At 34.7% G+C, this 14609-nt stretch overlaps 1 protein-coding gene across 2 annotated transcripts in view; it reads right to left on the bottom strand.

Moving 5' to 3' along the window:
* Positions 1-14609, bottom strand: part of NSUN7 (NOP2/Sun RNA methyltransferase family member 7) — a 52319-nt gene that overhangs the window by 21490 nt on the left and 16220 nt on the right. For both annotated transcript variants that reach the window (XM_078446175.2, XM_060655170.3), the window contains exons 5-7: positions 7884-8036; positions 6735-6918; positions 4973-5183 (exon numbers count right to left, since the gene is read on the bottom strand). In XM_078446175.2, the coding sequence (XP_078302301.1) occupies positions 4973-5183; positions 6735-6918; positions 7884-8036 (548 nt within the window). The remainder of the gene's footprint in view (positions 1-4972; positions 5184-6734; positions 6919-7883; positions 8037-14609) is intronic.

Below are 14609 nucleotides of genomic sequence, written 5' to 3'. Positions count from 1 at the left end.
ACCATGAGATCATGACCTGAGCCAAAATCAGATGCTTAACCGACTGAGCCACCTAGGTGCCCTGAACTTCAGAATCTTTTAAAATACTATGACATAGTGGAGGGAAATGGGCTTTGGGGGCAGAGACCCCCAAGGATGACTCCCAACTTCGGTATTTACTAGCTGCGTGACTTAATCTGAGCCCCCATTTTCTTACTTATAAAATGGGATAACAATGCCTGCCTCATCTAATTGTGGTGAAGACTGAAATAAAGCAGTTTAGTATGGTGCCTAGCACATAGTAAATGCTCAGTGTTGGTTATTTCCCTTTCCCATTGTAATCTCCTTTTATATTCCATCTTCCTCAGAGAAAAAATGGGTATCAGTAGCATTTATGAGGCAGTCTAATGTTCCTTAAGGACTTTAGCTTAGTTGGAAGGAAGTCTGTCCTCACTGAGTATCATAATCTGTGCCCCTATCTTCAGGCCACCCCTCCACTTCTGCAATGACTCCCAGTCCCCTCACCTGCTGAGGAGTCATCACTAAAATTGTTCCCCCACCCCCTTTCTCTTGTCTGATCACCCTGTTCATCTTCCTATTCTGTCTGTTTTGAAACTGTTTTTTTTTTTTTTTTTTTAATCAGTGGGCCTTTTTTTTTTCTTTCTATTTTAAAATTTCGATTGGAAAAGTTCAAACATACAAAAACACACATAAAAACATAATAAATTCTCAAGTACCCATCATGGACATTCAACAGTGAACCATTCATGCCCAATCCTGTTTCATCTACACTGTACCCACTTCCACCCCAACCCATATTATTTTAAATCTATAAATATTTCACCACATAGCTCTAAAAGAACTCCTTTAAAAATATAACCACACAAATTAAAAAAAATAAGAATTCCTTATCATCATTAAAAAATAATGGAATCCAATCATGGCTCAAATTTCCCCATAGTCTCACACATGACAAAAGTTTTTTACAATTTGTTTGAATCAGGATTTTAATAAAGTACATACATTGTAATTAGTTGATAAGCCTTATTTTAAATTTCTTCTTATTGATAGGTTCCCTTTCCATTTTTTCTTACAACTTATTCCCTAATGAAACATGGTTATTTGTACTACGGACAGCTTTTCTACAGTCTGGATTTTGCTAATTGCTTCCCTAGAGTGTACTCTAGCATGTTCCTGTGTTCTGTGCTTCTTATAACTTACTAGTTGTATCTTTAGAAGCTTAATTAGATTCTGGCATTTTTTTTCTTTTTCTTTCCTTTTTTTTGGTGGGGGTGGGGGTGTGGAGAGAGTGGAGAGGGGAGCAAAACTACTTCACAAGTGATGTCATATTTATCCACTAAGTTATCTTTCTGGTACCAGCAAAGAGGTTGCAAAATAGACCTATTTTAATTCTGTCACCTATTTTAATTCTGTCATACCTTTTTCATATTAGCTAGAATACTTCTAAAAGAAGAAACTTCCTTCCTCCACTGCTTGGTTACTTAGAGGTTCCTATTCTCTCTTGGTAACTAGGTAAAAATTCAGAGGGTAACTGGAAGTGAAATGCTGGGTCATTGGTATGTACATATTCAATTTTAGTGATTAATGCTAGCTTTCTAGAGTGATTGCACAAGTTTACAGTCCCACCAGCTGTGTTTGAGCCTTCCCAATGCTCTTTACCTTGCCAGTACATGGTACTGCCGATATTTTTCATTTTAATCACTCTGTGGACATGTGGCGGTAAGTTGTGATTTTAATTGCATTTCCCTGATTAGTAATGGGATTGACGACTTTCACTTTTTTTTTTTTTTTTTTTTTGGCATTTGGATATCCTCTTTTGTGAAATGCCTGGTCATGTCTCTTGCACATTTTCCAGTTAGGTTGTCTATTCATTGTTAATTTGTAAGAATTCTTTATACACTGGATAAAAACTCTTCACTAGTTTATATGTTCCCTCTCTACAGTTTGCCTTTGCACTCTCTTAATCTTAATGCACAGAAATTTAAAATTTTTCAAAAGTTTACTACAGTCCAATTTATAAATCTTTTCTTTTATGATTAGTGCTTTATGTGTCCTGTTTAAGAAATCTGCCAATCCCAGTCATTAAGTGTTTCTCCTATAATAAATTCTAGGAGACTCTAGATTTGTACTGATGGTGTGAAGTACAGGTCAGTTTCATTTTTTCTACCCCCATTTACTGAAAAAAAAAAAAAATCTCAGTACTCTACAGTGTCATGTGGCTTGAACTGAATCCATGAAGATCAACTTGGAGAGAAAGGTCATCTTTATAACATTGAATTTTTCAGTTCATGAACGTGATTTATTCTTAGATTTGGTTAAGTCTTTGGTCTTTCAGTAATGGTCTATAGTTTTATGAGGAGGTCTTACACATCTTTTATTAGATGTACTTTTAGTACAAAAGATGTACTTTTAGTACTTTTGTACTTTTAGTACAAAAGATGTACTTTTATTAGATGTATAAATGTGTTATGGTTTTTGGTACTATTATAAAAGATACCTGCTTCATTTTCAAATTTTCATTTTTGGTAGGTAGAAATTGAATTTGTATGCTGACTTTGTATCTATGAACCTTACAAAAATCATTTGTGAAATCTATAGTTTAGTTGTAGATTATTTTGGATTTTCCCCATATATAACTATGTAACCTATTAATAAAAAACAGTTTTATTTCTTCCTTTCCAATTTTTATATCTTTTATTTCTTGCTTTCTTTTTTTACCATATTGCCTATGACTCACAATACAACATTGATTAGGAAGTTTGATGTTTTTGATGTTTTTATAAATAAGACTGTTTTCTTACTTTCACTTTTTGATTATCTATTACTAGTGTATAGAAATAATTGATTTTTTATATTTGTGTCTTTCAATCCATTGATTAGTTCTAATAGTTTTTTCATACAATTTTTTTAAGGATTTTCTATATACAGAGTATGTTTTCTGCTGGTTCTGGATAATTTTGCTTTATGCATTTTGAGATTATGTTATTAAGCACATACTACTTTCATACTCTTTCATTTTCCCGATGAACATGTTATAATTATATTTCTAGTAATGTTTCTTATTTAAATCTACTTTGTCAATAGTTCTTTTGTTGGTATATGTAATGTATATCTTTTTCTGTCCTTCTAAGTTTTTTTTATATCCTTATATGTAAAGGGTTTCTCTTATAAACAAAAATATATTTATACATATATATTCTCTTATAAATATATATGTATAAAAATACATATATTTTTAAAGTTTAATCTGTTTTCTATTTGTCTTACCTTTTTTTGTCTTACCTTTTTTATGTTAATTGGTATTCCAACTCCATATTCCATTTTCTTCCCCTTCTTAGCTATTAGTTAAACATTATTTAATTATTTGTGTATTGACTGCCCCAGATATAACATATACCACTGACTTTCTGCTGACTTTAGAAATCTAACTGGTAGCTTCTTTCTGCACTATGAATACATTAATAGTTTTCTGGTTTCAGTTATTTCTGTTAAAAAGTTAAGTTTTTAGTTTTATTGCTTTTCCATTAAAGGTAATATATATTACCACCTGGGCTGCTTTGTCTTTGGTTTTCAGCAGTTATGCCACAGTGTACCTAATATGTTTTCTATATATTTATTCTTACTGGAGTTCATAGGGCTTCTTGAATCTGTGGCTTCATTTCATCTATTTTGAAAAATTCCCAGCCTTGGGGCACTGGGTGGTTCAGGTGGTTAAGTGTCGACTTCAGCTCAGGTCATGACCTCATGGTTCCTGAGTTTGAGCTGTGCATCAGGCTCTGTGCTCACAGAGCTTGCACTCTGCCTCTCTCTCTCAAAAATAAATAAACATTTTTTTAAATTAAAAAAAAAAAAAGAAAAGGAAAAACTCCCAGCCTTAATTTCAAATATCATCTCTTCTTAATTCATTTTCTCCTCTTTGTGTTCCCATCACAGCATATGGAAGATCACTGAATCACTGGGTCCCATGTGTGTTTTATGATCTTTTCCATATTATTAACCCTTTATTTCCCCTTCTTCAGTCTGGATATTTTTGTGGTTTGTCAGTTAGCTTATTCTTTCTTTAGCTCTGCCTAATCTACTGTTAAATCTACTTACTTCTTAATTTCACATGTTGTATTTTCTAGTTCTAGAATTTTCTTTTGACTTAAAAAAAATTACAGTTTCCAGTTGTCTACTGAAATTCTGAAACTTGGCATTTAGTCTCTTCAGCATATGTATCATAGTTATTTTCAAGTCCACATCTGATATCTCTAGTATCTGGACCATTTGTGGGTTTGCTCCTATTGTAGTGTTTTTCTCTTTATATCAGTCATATCTTTTCTTCCTGTTTGTCTTTTTTTTGGTTTGTTTTTTAATGACTGCCAGACATTGTATTTGAAAATAATTAGGAGATAATATGAGACCTAGGATGATGTTATTTTCTTCCAGAGGAAATTAACTTTTGCTTCTGGTAGGCAGCTACATCTGGCACTAACAATCCCAGATCATCTTAATCTGATGTGAATCTGTCAAAAGTTTTGCTTAGTTTTTCAGCCTCACTGAACCTACAATAAAATGTTATCTTTGGTCACAGCATGATCCAATGAAAAAGATTTTGCAAATAAGAAGCCTAAGGGACTTAGCTTCTAATCCTAGATATTAACACTGTCAAGCACTTCTTTGACTGTGCTCTTATATATTAAAGGATGATAATTTGTACCACCTACTTTAACTATTGTTTGAATTTCAAATTATACAGTAGCTAATGCCAAGCAATGTACCAAAGTGCCAATATATTCATTCATTTCAACTATAGTTGTTGAACCAATATTAAACAATGAGAAGAGCCTGGTATAATATGAATTAGTGAAGATTTTAAGAGTATAGTATATAAAGAGTTTTTATGTTACAAAAAGTAACAAATTCAAACATTTTTGACATTTCTAAATTTAATATAACATTAATTACCAAACAAATAAATATTTATACATACTTTTACATCCCATTTTTGTAAAAAGGTTCTTCAGGTCAGGATCCTTAGCTTGAGATTTTACTCCACACACAAATATTTTTGAGGTATTATTATTTGTTAATATTGACATATGGGCAACTGTGTACCATGAACCTGTATTGACCATTAAGATATCATCATCCATATTTAATAAAGCCTTTACAGAATGGACAGCGAGACTTCGAGATTTGTCCTATAAGATAACGGTATGATTAGAACTTCAAAGGGTTTGACAAGAGGCATGAACTGATTTCTTTTTGCTTAGGTAAAATAAGTACTTGGTAGGAGTGTTGAGATACCTAATCCTTTTGAGTTTAAAACACCTTAATATATGTTAGAATACAAAGTTAACAAAAATAACTGATATAAACAGATTTAAAACAAAGACCTGAACTTTGTTTAGCCTAGTTATCATTTAACTTTTATATAGTACTAAGACAATGCCAAAATCCCCAAAATGTAATTAATAGATTAGTGATATCCTACTACAGCTCCCATTCTTACCCCTTGATGAAAACTCATCAGCTACTTCCATTCTTTCTTCCCCATTACACTATCATTTAAATTGCTGCTAGTTAACAGATATTAGAAGATGGTTGACAAGCTTATAAAAGGGGGCTAGACAGATCAGTTTTTGTAGTTGATCTCAGTGCTCAGCAGGGTATCATTGCTGAATAAAGGCCAAGACATTCTACCCAAGAATATGGATGCTGTCAAGGGATAAAACTTAGAAGAACAAGGTAAATCTAAGGCAAAAATTGGAATCTGAGGATTTTTCATTCTATTGAATCTAATTGTTTTTCATTCTGTTGAAACCACATTATTTTTCATATTCTCTCCCTACATTGATAGTCATCATATACCTCTTACAAATCAAGGCTCTAAGGCCATATTAAGGAAATAATGGGAAGGTATTACATATTGCATTTTCAAATTCAGGATGGTACTAGCATCTTCCTCAGAAATGGAAGGTAGAAAAGGTATCATTGCACTTTTTTTTTTTTTTTTTTAGTTTATTTATTTATTTTGAGAGAGAATCAGAGATAGTGCAATTGGGAGGTGGGGCAGAGAGAGGAAAAGAGAGATGATCCCAAACAGGCTCCAAGCTGCCAGCACAGAGCCCAATGAGGGGCTTGGCCTCACAAAACTGTGAGATCATAATCTGAGCCAAAACCAAGAGTTGGACACTTAACTGACTGAGCCACCAGGTACCCCTCATTGCATTTTTTTAAATCCTCCTTTGGAAGAGAAAACTACAGCCTTTCAGCTGCCAGCAATACAATTATCCCCGTCTATAGAGTCTGAGAAGGAGAACATGTTCTTCATAACTTTACATGGGACAAAGATGCTAGAGTACAATAGGAACACTGATTGTAGGGGTATTAATTTTATTCAAGGTTGAAAATTAGGCTTTATTAACCTTTTTGATCATCTATAAAAATATAATCAGTTTGTTAGGGTTTTTTTTAAGTGTTTTTTTTGTTTATTTTGAGACAGAAAGAGAAAGAGAGTGGGGGAGAGGCAAAAAAGAGAGGGAAAGAGAGATTTCCAAGCAGGCTCTGTAAGCAGAACCCAATAGTGCTTGATCTTACAAACCATGAGATCATGACCTGAGCCGAAATCAAGAGTTCAACACTGAACCCACTGAGCCACCCAGGTGCCCCGTGTTAGGTTTTATTTTTAAGTAGAGAGATTCTTTGAATAAGTAGGATTATTGAGAATCACAATGAAAGTAAATGCTTACCTGAAATATAAGTTTATAATCTTTGAAAAGATCTATATTTAGAAGATTATTTTTAAGATGAGATGGAAAAATTAAGACATCATAGCAATGTTGGTCCACAGCAAAGACTTTATCATCAATATGCAATACAGATTTGACTTTATTATAGCCTCTTTTCTTCAAACTATAATAAACTTCTTCAGGGCTGTAAATATGCAATATTAGGTTGTAATTAAAAATATATTAAAAATGCATTTAACATTACCATCTTTCCCCCCCCCCAAAAAAAAGTATCACTGCATTTATTGCATTTAATGGAACTTATAATTTTAGCCAACAATAAGTTAAAAGATAATTAAAGACAGAAAAGTTAACATATTTATGTAATTACCATTTAGGAATTTGGTGGTTTTTTTTTTTAATTTTTATTTAAATTCTAGTTAGTTAACATACAGTGCAATATTGGTTTCAGGAGTAGAATTCAGTGATTCATAATTTACATATAACACCCAGTGCTCATCATAACAAGTGCCCTCCCCCATGCATCTCCCTCGATCAACTCTGTTTGTTCTCTATCATTAAGAGTCTCTTATGGTTTGTTTCCCTCTTTTTTTCTCCCCACTTCCCATGTGTTCATCTTTTGTTTGTTTAAATTCCCCATATGATGAATTGTATGGTATTTGTCTTTCTCTGACTGACATTTTGCTTAGCACAATACCCTCTAGCTCTATTCATGTCATTGCAAATGGCAAGATCTCATTCTTTTTGATGGCTAAGTTATATTCCATTGTATCTGTATCCATTCATCAATTGATGGGCATTTAGGCTCTGTCCATAGTTTGGCTATTATTGATAATGCTGCTATAAACATCGGGGTGTATGTACCCCTTCAAATCCAATTTTTGTATCCTTTGGGTAAATACCTAGTAGTGTAATTGCTGGATCATAGAGTAGTTCTATTTTTAACTTTTTGGGGAACCTCCATACTGTTTTTCAGAGACACTGTACCAGTTTTCAGGGAATTTGTTGATAGGATCCTGAACTAAATCATGATTTCCCAGTCACTCCCCTAGACATGTCCACCGAGGAGAAAGGTAGTATTTCTTATCACATTATTTAGAAAGGCTAGCAACTTGAAATAAAAATAAAGGATTTGATTAAAACTCTTACCTGATTTTACAAGTATTTATCCAAGCATAAAGTGGCAAAGTGGAGGCCCTTAGTTCCTGGTTCCTAACTGTTTCTGGAAGAATGTGGTAAATTGAAAGGGCATCGTGTTTGATTCGACATCTTGCCAATGCTGCAGCCAATTTTATCTTAAAACTAGAGACAGAAAATCCATTTTTGGTGACTACTGCATTGAAGACGAGACTATCAATTTTCCACTAGAAAAATTCACAAATTAGACTTAGAATTCTAACAACTATTTCTGTAATTCTACTTCAAATTTTCATAGTATAAAATAATATTTAAAATTAGAAATCCGATAATCCTGCTTCCTTTTTTCAGTTTTTGCTGCTTCTGTACAGATATGAATCTCCTCAGATATTTATCTCAATTGCTGATTGAAAGAAATTTTATGTAGTGAAAGAGGTGTGGAATTTAGTCAGACAAATTTGAAGTTAAATTCAGTTTCTGTCACTTACTAGCTGTGTGACCTCAGGTTTATTAATGAATCTCTTTTCTCAGCCTGTTTTCTCATCTGTAGAATGTGGTCACATTACCTTAATGTGGTGATTACCAACCATGTGTGTAAAATACTCAGCACAGTGCCTGGCACATGGCAGATACTCATTATAGCTAGTTATTGTCATAGTTGCCAACAGTGTATTCTTAATAAGATTAAGGAACTGTCATGAATCTGTATCATGTCCTTCCCAGTTCCGATGATCCCAGAACAAAAAACAGAGCAGAGCCCGATGTGGGGCTTGAACTCATGAATCTGAGAAGAAATTAAGAGTCTGCCACTTAACCCAGTGAGCCACCCAGGTGCCCTGAGAGGATCCAAAGCAGGCTCTGCACTGACAGCAGAGAGCCCAATATGGGGCTCAAACTCAGCTCAAACTCACAAAATGTGAGATCATGACCTGAGCCAAAGTCAGACACTTAACTGTCTGAGCCACCCAGGCACCCATTTTTATTTTTATTTTAAATGTTTATTTATTTATTTTGAGAGAGAGAGAGCACGTGTATAGGTGAGCACAGGGGAGGGGCTGAGAGAGAGGGAGAGAAAGAATCCCAAGCAGGCTCCATACCACCAGGGCAGAGCCAGACACAGGGCTCAATCTCATGTACCATGAGATCATGACTCAAGCCAGAATCAAGAGGTGGATGCTTAACCAACTGAGCCACCCAGGTGCCCCTATTTTGTTTATATTTGTTTATTTGTTTATTTTTGAGAGAGAGTGTGTGTGCACACAGGGGTAGAGGGAGGGAGGGAGGGAGGGAGGGAGTGAGGGAGGGAGAGAGAGAGAGAAAGAGAGAAAATCTTAAGAAGGCTCCATGTCCAGTGCGGAAACTGATGCAGGGCCCAATCTTATGACCCTGAGATCATGACCTGAGCAGAAATCAAGAGTCAGACACTGAACTGACGGAGCTCAGACTGTGAATTTTAATTTAATTTAATCACACAAAAATAATTTAAAGTATATATACAGTTATAAAGATTTTTGTATAAATACACAATATCAGATTGAGGATAAAGACCAAATCCAAATGCTATTAAGATAACCAGACATGTATTACATTTATAAATGAAACATCCTGTGGTTACTAAAAAACTTCTTCCACAGGTGTAGGTGGACTGCAATGATGAAAATGGAAGCAAAAACCATTCTCAACATTCTGGATCCAGAAGTCCACCTCCTGCTATAATTTGAACATTATCACAGAGGGTTGCCTAATTACCTCTGTTTGCCCGGAAACAGCGAAAGCTGTCTTTCTATATGTTAAATTGTAGTTATGTAATTTCTAAGCTTACATCCAAAATGAACTCATTAGCTACAGGACAGAATCTAAACTCTTTATCATGATACACTAGGATATTAATAATTTAACCTGAACCAACTCTTCAGTCCTCAGTTTCCACATTCCCACCACTCCCATCCACAAATCTGGCCACACATGGAACTATTTTTGCCCCTCTTAATAGCACACCACATCCCTTCTTCCTCTCCCTCTGCCATTCTCTCCCTCTGTCTCTCCAGACAGTATGGTTTGGACTCTGCAATCAGGCTACCTGGATTCAAATTCTGGTTCCACCAATTACTAGCTACATGACATTAGATAGGTTATTTAGCTTTTCTAAGCACTAGGAATTAGGAACTAATATCTAACTTACAGAATTGTAGCCAAGATACTTTTGAAAATGTACTTCCAAGTCAAGCTATTCAAGAAGTGATAATAATTAATATGCCTATTCTTTTAATATTGTTAATTAAGAAGTGTGATCAAACCTGGGCTTCCACCCTTATGTAACTTATAACTTGGTGGTATAATAGACATATAAACAATTAGAGCACAACGTGATGAATGTTGTAAGATACACAGATAAAGAACAAATTGAATGTATCAGAAAAAGAACAAAAATCAGCCCAAAGTGACTTCTAAGAGAAGGAGAAACTTGAACTATTAAAGGAGGAACAAGAGTTTTCCAGACCACAAAAGGAGAAAAGACACACAGAAGGCAGAGTACAATAAAGATACAGAGATGTTAAACGGCAAAGCATATTTGTAGAATATGGGGTGGTGAGAGATCCAGGCCTCAAATCACCAAAAATCTTATATACCCATGCATGGGAAGTGGGAGTGTTTTCTGTAGGAAATGGAAGGCCATTTAAGAATAGAGAAATATCAATTAATTCATGAACAAATATTTTCTTCCTTACTATATTCCAGGTACTGTTTTATGTCCCAGAAACATAGGGATAAGCAAGGAAGACACTGTTCCTGATATCACAAAATGTAGAGTCTGGTAAGGGGAGACAAAGCAACTAATTTTCAATGTCATAAGTATTTATGACAAAGGAAGGCAGGATACTATGGTGACTCAAGGGGATTCAAGGAAAGTTTCCCAGGAATCATATTTAGGCTAAGCCATAAGGGTATAAGTAGGAGTTAGCCAGGAATAAGGGATGAGGGGGTATGTGAGACAAGCTGTCCAGTGTTCCAAGTAGAAGAAGCATCATATATGAAAAAGTATCTGCCAATTCTGAAATACGTGCCTGAGAAGTTGAGAGATACGCAGAGCTAAAGACAACTCATTGGCCATAGGGAACAAAAATGGAAATCTGAGGCATGCCAACTTTATGGAAGGGGGGCTTTGATAATGTCCTCAGGCTTTGAACTGGGTCGCCAAAAGACAACCCCAGGAATAAAGTAAAAAGGAATAACTGGCCTTCACAAGGAATGAAGCCCAGCTTCCAATCATTTCAACCCCAGAATACGAAGTCACCTGGGTTTGTTAGTGCCCCAGGTCTAGTTGCAGCCTTCCAGTAGCAAAAGTATAGGCTGCCTCTAAAGGAAGATAACAGTATCCTAGGCCTCACATGAAATAAACATATACAATATCAAATAATACCTAATACAGTATGTCCCAAAAAACTTTAAATCTAATAATAATGGCAAAAAGAATTATCCCCAATGTTTCCATTAATTATTCTATGTAATTAGAGGTTTATTGGATTTCTAAATATAATAAAGGAGTTGCAGTATTTTTCAGAAAAAAAGGGGGGGTATACCATTTTCATATTTATTCCTATAGACCACTGGAAAAACATAATTAAGAGAAAAAATGGATAGAAGGTAAACAGAAATATGTTCTAATATATTTAGATAATACATAAATACAAAAGAAAATATCCAAATCACTTGCTTATAATAGGTTTTATTCTCTTATTTTTCATAAGAAACCATGTGGGTTATTTTGAATAAGTCAGTGATGATTCATGATGTAGTGGAGAAATGCAATTTGCTAAGAATAAAGTAACAACGAAAAGCCTATATTTTAGGAATATCATGTCTCTGTCACAACCACACAGGTGAGAAAAGGCATATTTCCTATATGTTTTTGTGTTGCTTTTCCTAAGTCAGGGAATGTTATTCTGACTAGCAGCTGATCACGGTGGGGCTATGATTATACCTAGTTAATGGGAAGTTCTTGCCCTTAGCAGACACATTTAGCATATCAATGTTTCCTTTTATAGTAGAAACCTACTGGTTTGCACTCTAAGGGCTGCTGCTTTCCTTCTGGGAATAGAAATCCCCCTCTCCTGAAAATGTTCCTTTCCTCCTTCTAGTCATACAATTTTCTTGGAAGGTGTCCCTAAGTGACTCAGTCTCCTTGGCCACAGCTGATTGGCAGAGGGTGGGCCCTTGACTCAAGGCAGGGTCAAGCAATTTTTGGATGTAGCAAGAGAGAATCAAGCCAGTCTTTCTAGTGTTTGGTGCTGTAAGATGTAAAGCTCCTGAGTTGTCAGCAGCCAAGTTTCCCAATCCAGGAACAAAGAAAGAGAAAAGAATGAAGCCAAAGCACACAGAGCAGTGACTACAGTCAAAGAGGATCCTGATGATATTTAAGTCACAGGACTGAGTAGAAGCATAGCCACATCACTGCCCTTTCTGCCATTTCAATGTTCAATCCTTCATGAAATACCTTATAATAAATTCTTTATTTTGCCAAATCTTGTTTGAGTTGGGGTACTATCTATCAGTTGGCAGAACAGAATCCTAATACACCATTTTCCTTCAATTTCTTTACTTATTATTTTTTAATTGATGTATACATGACATACAATATCCTATTAGTTTCAGGTATATATCATTTGACATTATGAAATGATCCCCATGTTAAGTCTAGTTATCTGTCACCAAAGTTATTAGAATATTATTGACTATATTCCCTATGCTATATATTATATCCCCGTGACTTATTTATTTTATAACTGGAAGTTTATATTTCTTAATCCCCTTCACCCATTTTGGTCACCCCAATCCCTCCTCTGGTAACCGATATTTTGTTTTCTATATCTATAAGTCTATTTTTGTTTTTTGTTTGTGTGTTCACTTGTTTTAAATTTTAGATTCCACATATAAGTGAAATCATATGGTATTTGTCTTTTATTTATTTCACTTAGCATAATACCCTCTAGGTCCATTCATGTAGTTGCAAATGGCAATACTTCATTCTTTTTTTTAACTTATTTGAGAAAGAGAGTGCACGCAAGCAGGGGAGAGGGGCAGAGGGAGAAAAAGAGAATCTTAGGCAGGCTCCATGCTCAGTGTGGAGCCCTACATGGGGCTCTATCCCATGACCCTGGGATCATGACCTGAGCCAAAATCAAGTTGGACTTCATTCAACTGGGTGGTTCAACTGAGCCACCCAGGTGCCCCAAGACTTCATTCTTTTTTATGGCTGAGTTTATATATATATATATATATATATATATATATATATATATATATATCATATATATGGCTGAGCTCACATTATATATGTGTGTGTAAGATATATATATATATATATATATATATATATATATATATATATATATCTATCTTACATCTTCATTCATCTATTGCTTCCATATCTTGGCTACTGTAAATAACGCTGCCATGAATACAAGGGAGCACGTCTCTTTGAATTGGTGTTTTCATTTTCTTTGGGTAAAGATCCAGAATTGGAATTGCTGGATCATATAGTAGTTCTATTTTTATTTTTTGAGGACCCTTCACAGTGTTTTACATAGTGGCTGCACTAATTTACATTCCCACCAAGAGCATATAAGGATTCCCTTTTCTCCACATCCTTGCCAACACTTGTTATTTTTTGTCTTTTTGATAATTCCCAATCTGACAGGTGTCAGGCATCTCATGATGGTTTTGAATTACATTTCTCTGATGAGTAGGCTGTTGAACATCTTTTCATGTGCCTGTTGGCCATCTGTTTGCCTTCTTTCGGAAAAATGTCTGTTCAAGCCCTTTCCACTTTTTTAAATCAGTTGTATTTTTTTTATATTAAGTTGTGTAAGTTCTTTATATATTTTTGACATTAACCTCTTATTGGATGTGTGATTTGCAAATATCTTCTCCCATTTAGTAGCTTGCCTTTTTATTGATGATTTCTTTCTCTGTGGAAAAGCTTTTATTTACTTTGGCTTTTGTTTATTTGCTTTAGTTTTTGTTACCCTTGCCTAAGGAGACTGGTCCAAACAAATATTGCTGATAAGCCAAAGAGCTTACCGCCTATGTTTTATTCTAGGAGTTTTATGGTTTCTGTTCTTACATTCAAGTCTTTAATCCATTCCAAATTTATTTTTGTGTATTGTGTTTATCTGTTTCCCTTTAAATATTAATTGAATATTTTCTTAATGCCAAAAATAATTCAGTCAATTGCCTGAATTTCCCCTATGAATATAAAATCAGACATCGTACTGACAACTGTTTCAGAATATTCACTAATTAAGTGAAATAGCCTAAGAATTTGCAAAGAAGGTGTGGAAAGAATATGAGATATAAAAACCCATGAACAGGGGTGCCTGGCTGGCTCAGTCAGAAGAGCATGCAACTCTTGATCTCAGGGTTGTGAATTCGGGTCCCACATGGGGTGTAGAGATTGCTTAAGTAAATTTTAAAAAACTTAAAAAAAAATTTTTTTTAAACAAGCCCATGAACAAGTATTCAGGGAGTATTTCGGCAAATGAGAAACTGGGAATGAAAGAATTGGGGAAGACAAGAAAAGGGATATATCTGAGCAAATGTAATTTATCCCCTAAGTGCCTGATTGGTTTTAACATTCACAAATCATTCAATATAAATTACCTTACCACTTTAATAGAATAAAGAAGGAAAGACAAATGATCATCCAACCTTCCAAAATTCTGATCTCTGTTTTCCTAG

Source organism: Panthera onca, chromosome B1 (assembly GCF_046562875.1).
Source record: "Panthera onca isolate mPanOnc1 chromosome B1, mPanOnc1 haplotype 2, whole genome shotgun sequence".
NCBI classification, from domain to species: Eukaryota; Metazoa; Chordata; class Mammalia; order Carnivora; family Felidae; genus Panthera; species Panthera onca.
Note: the sequence above shows the minus strand (reverse complement) of the source record. Positions and strands in the feature narration are given on the sequence as shown.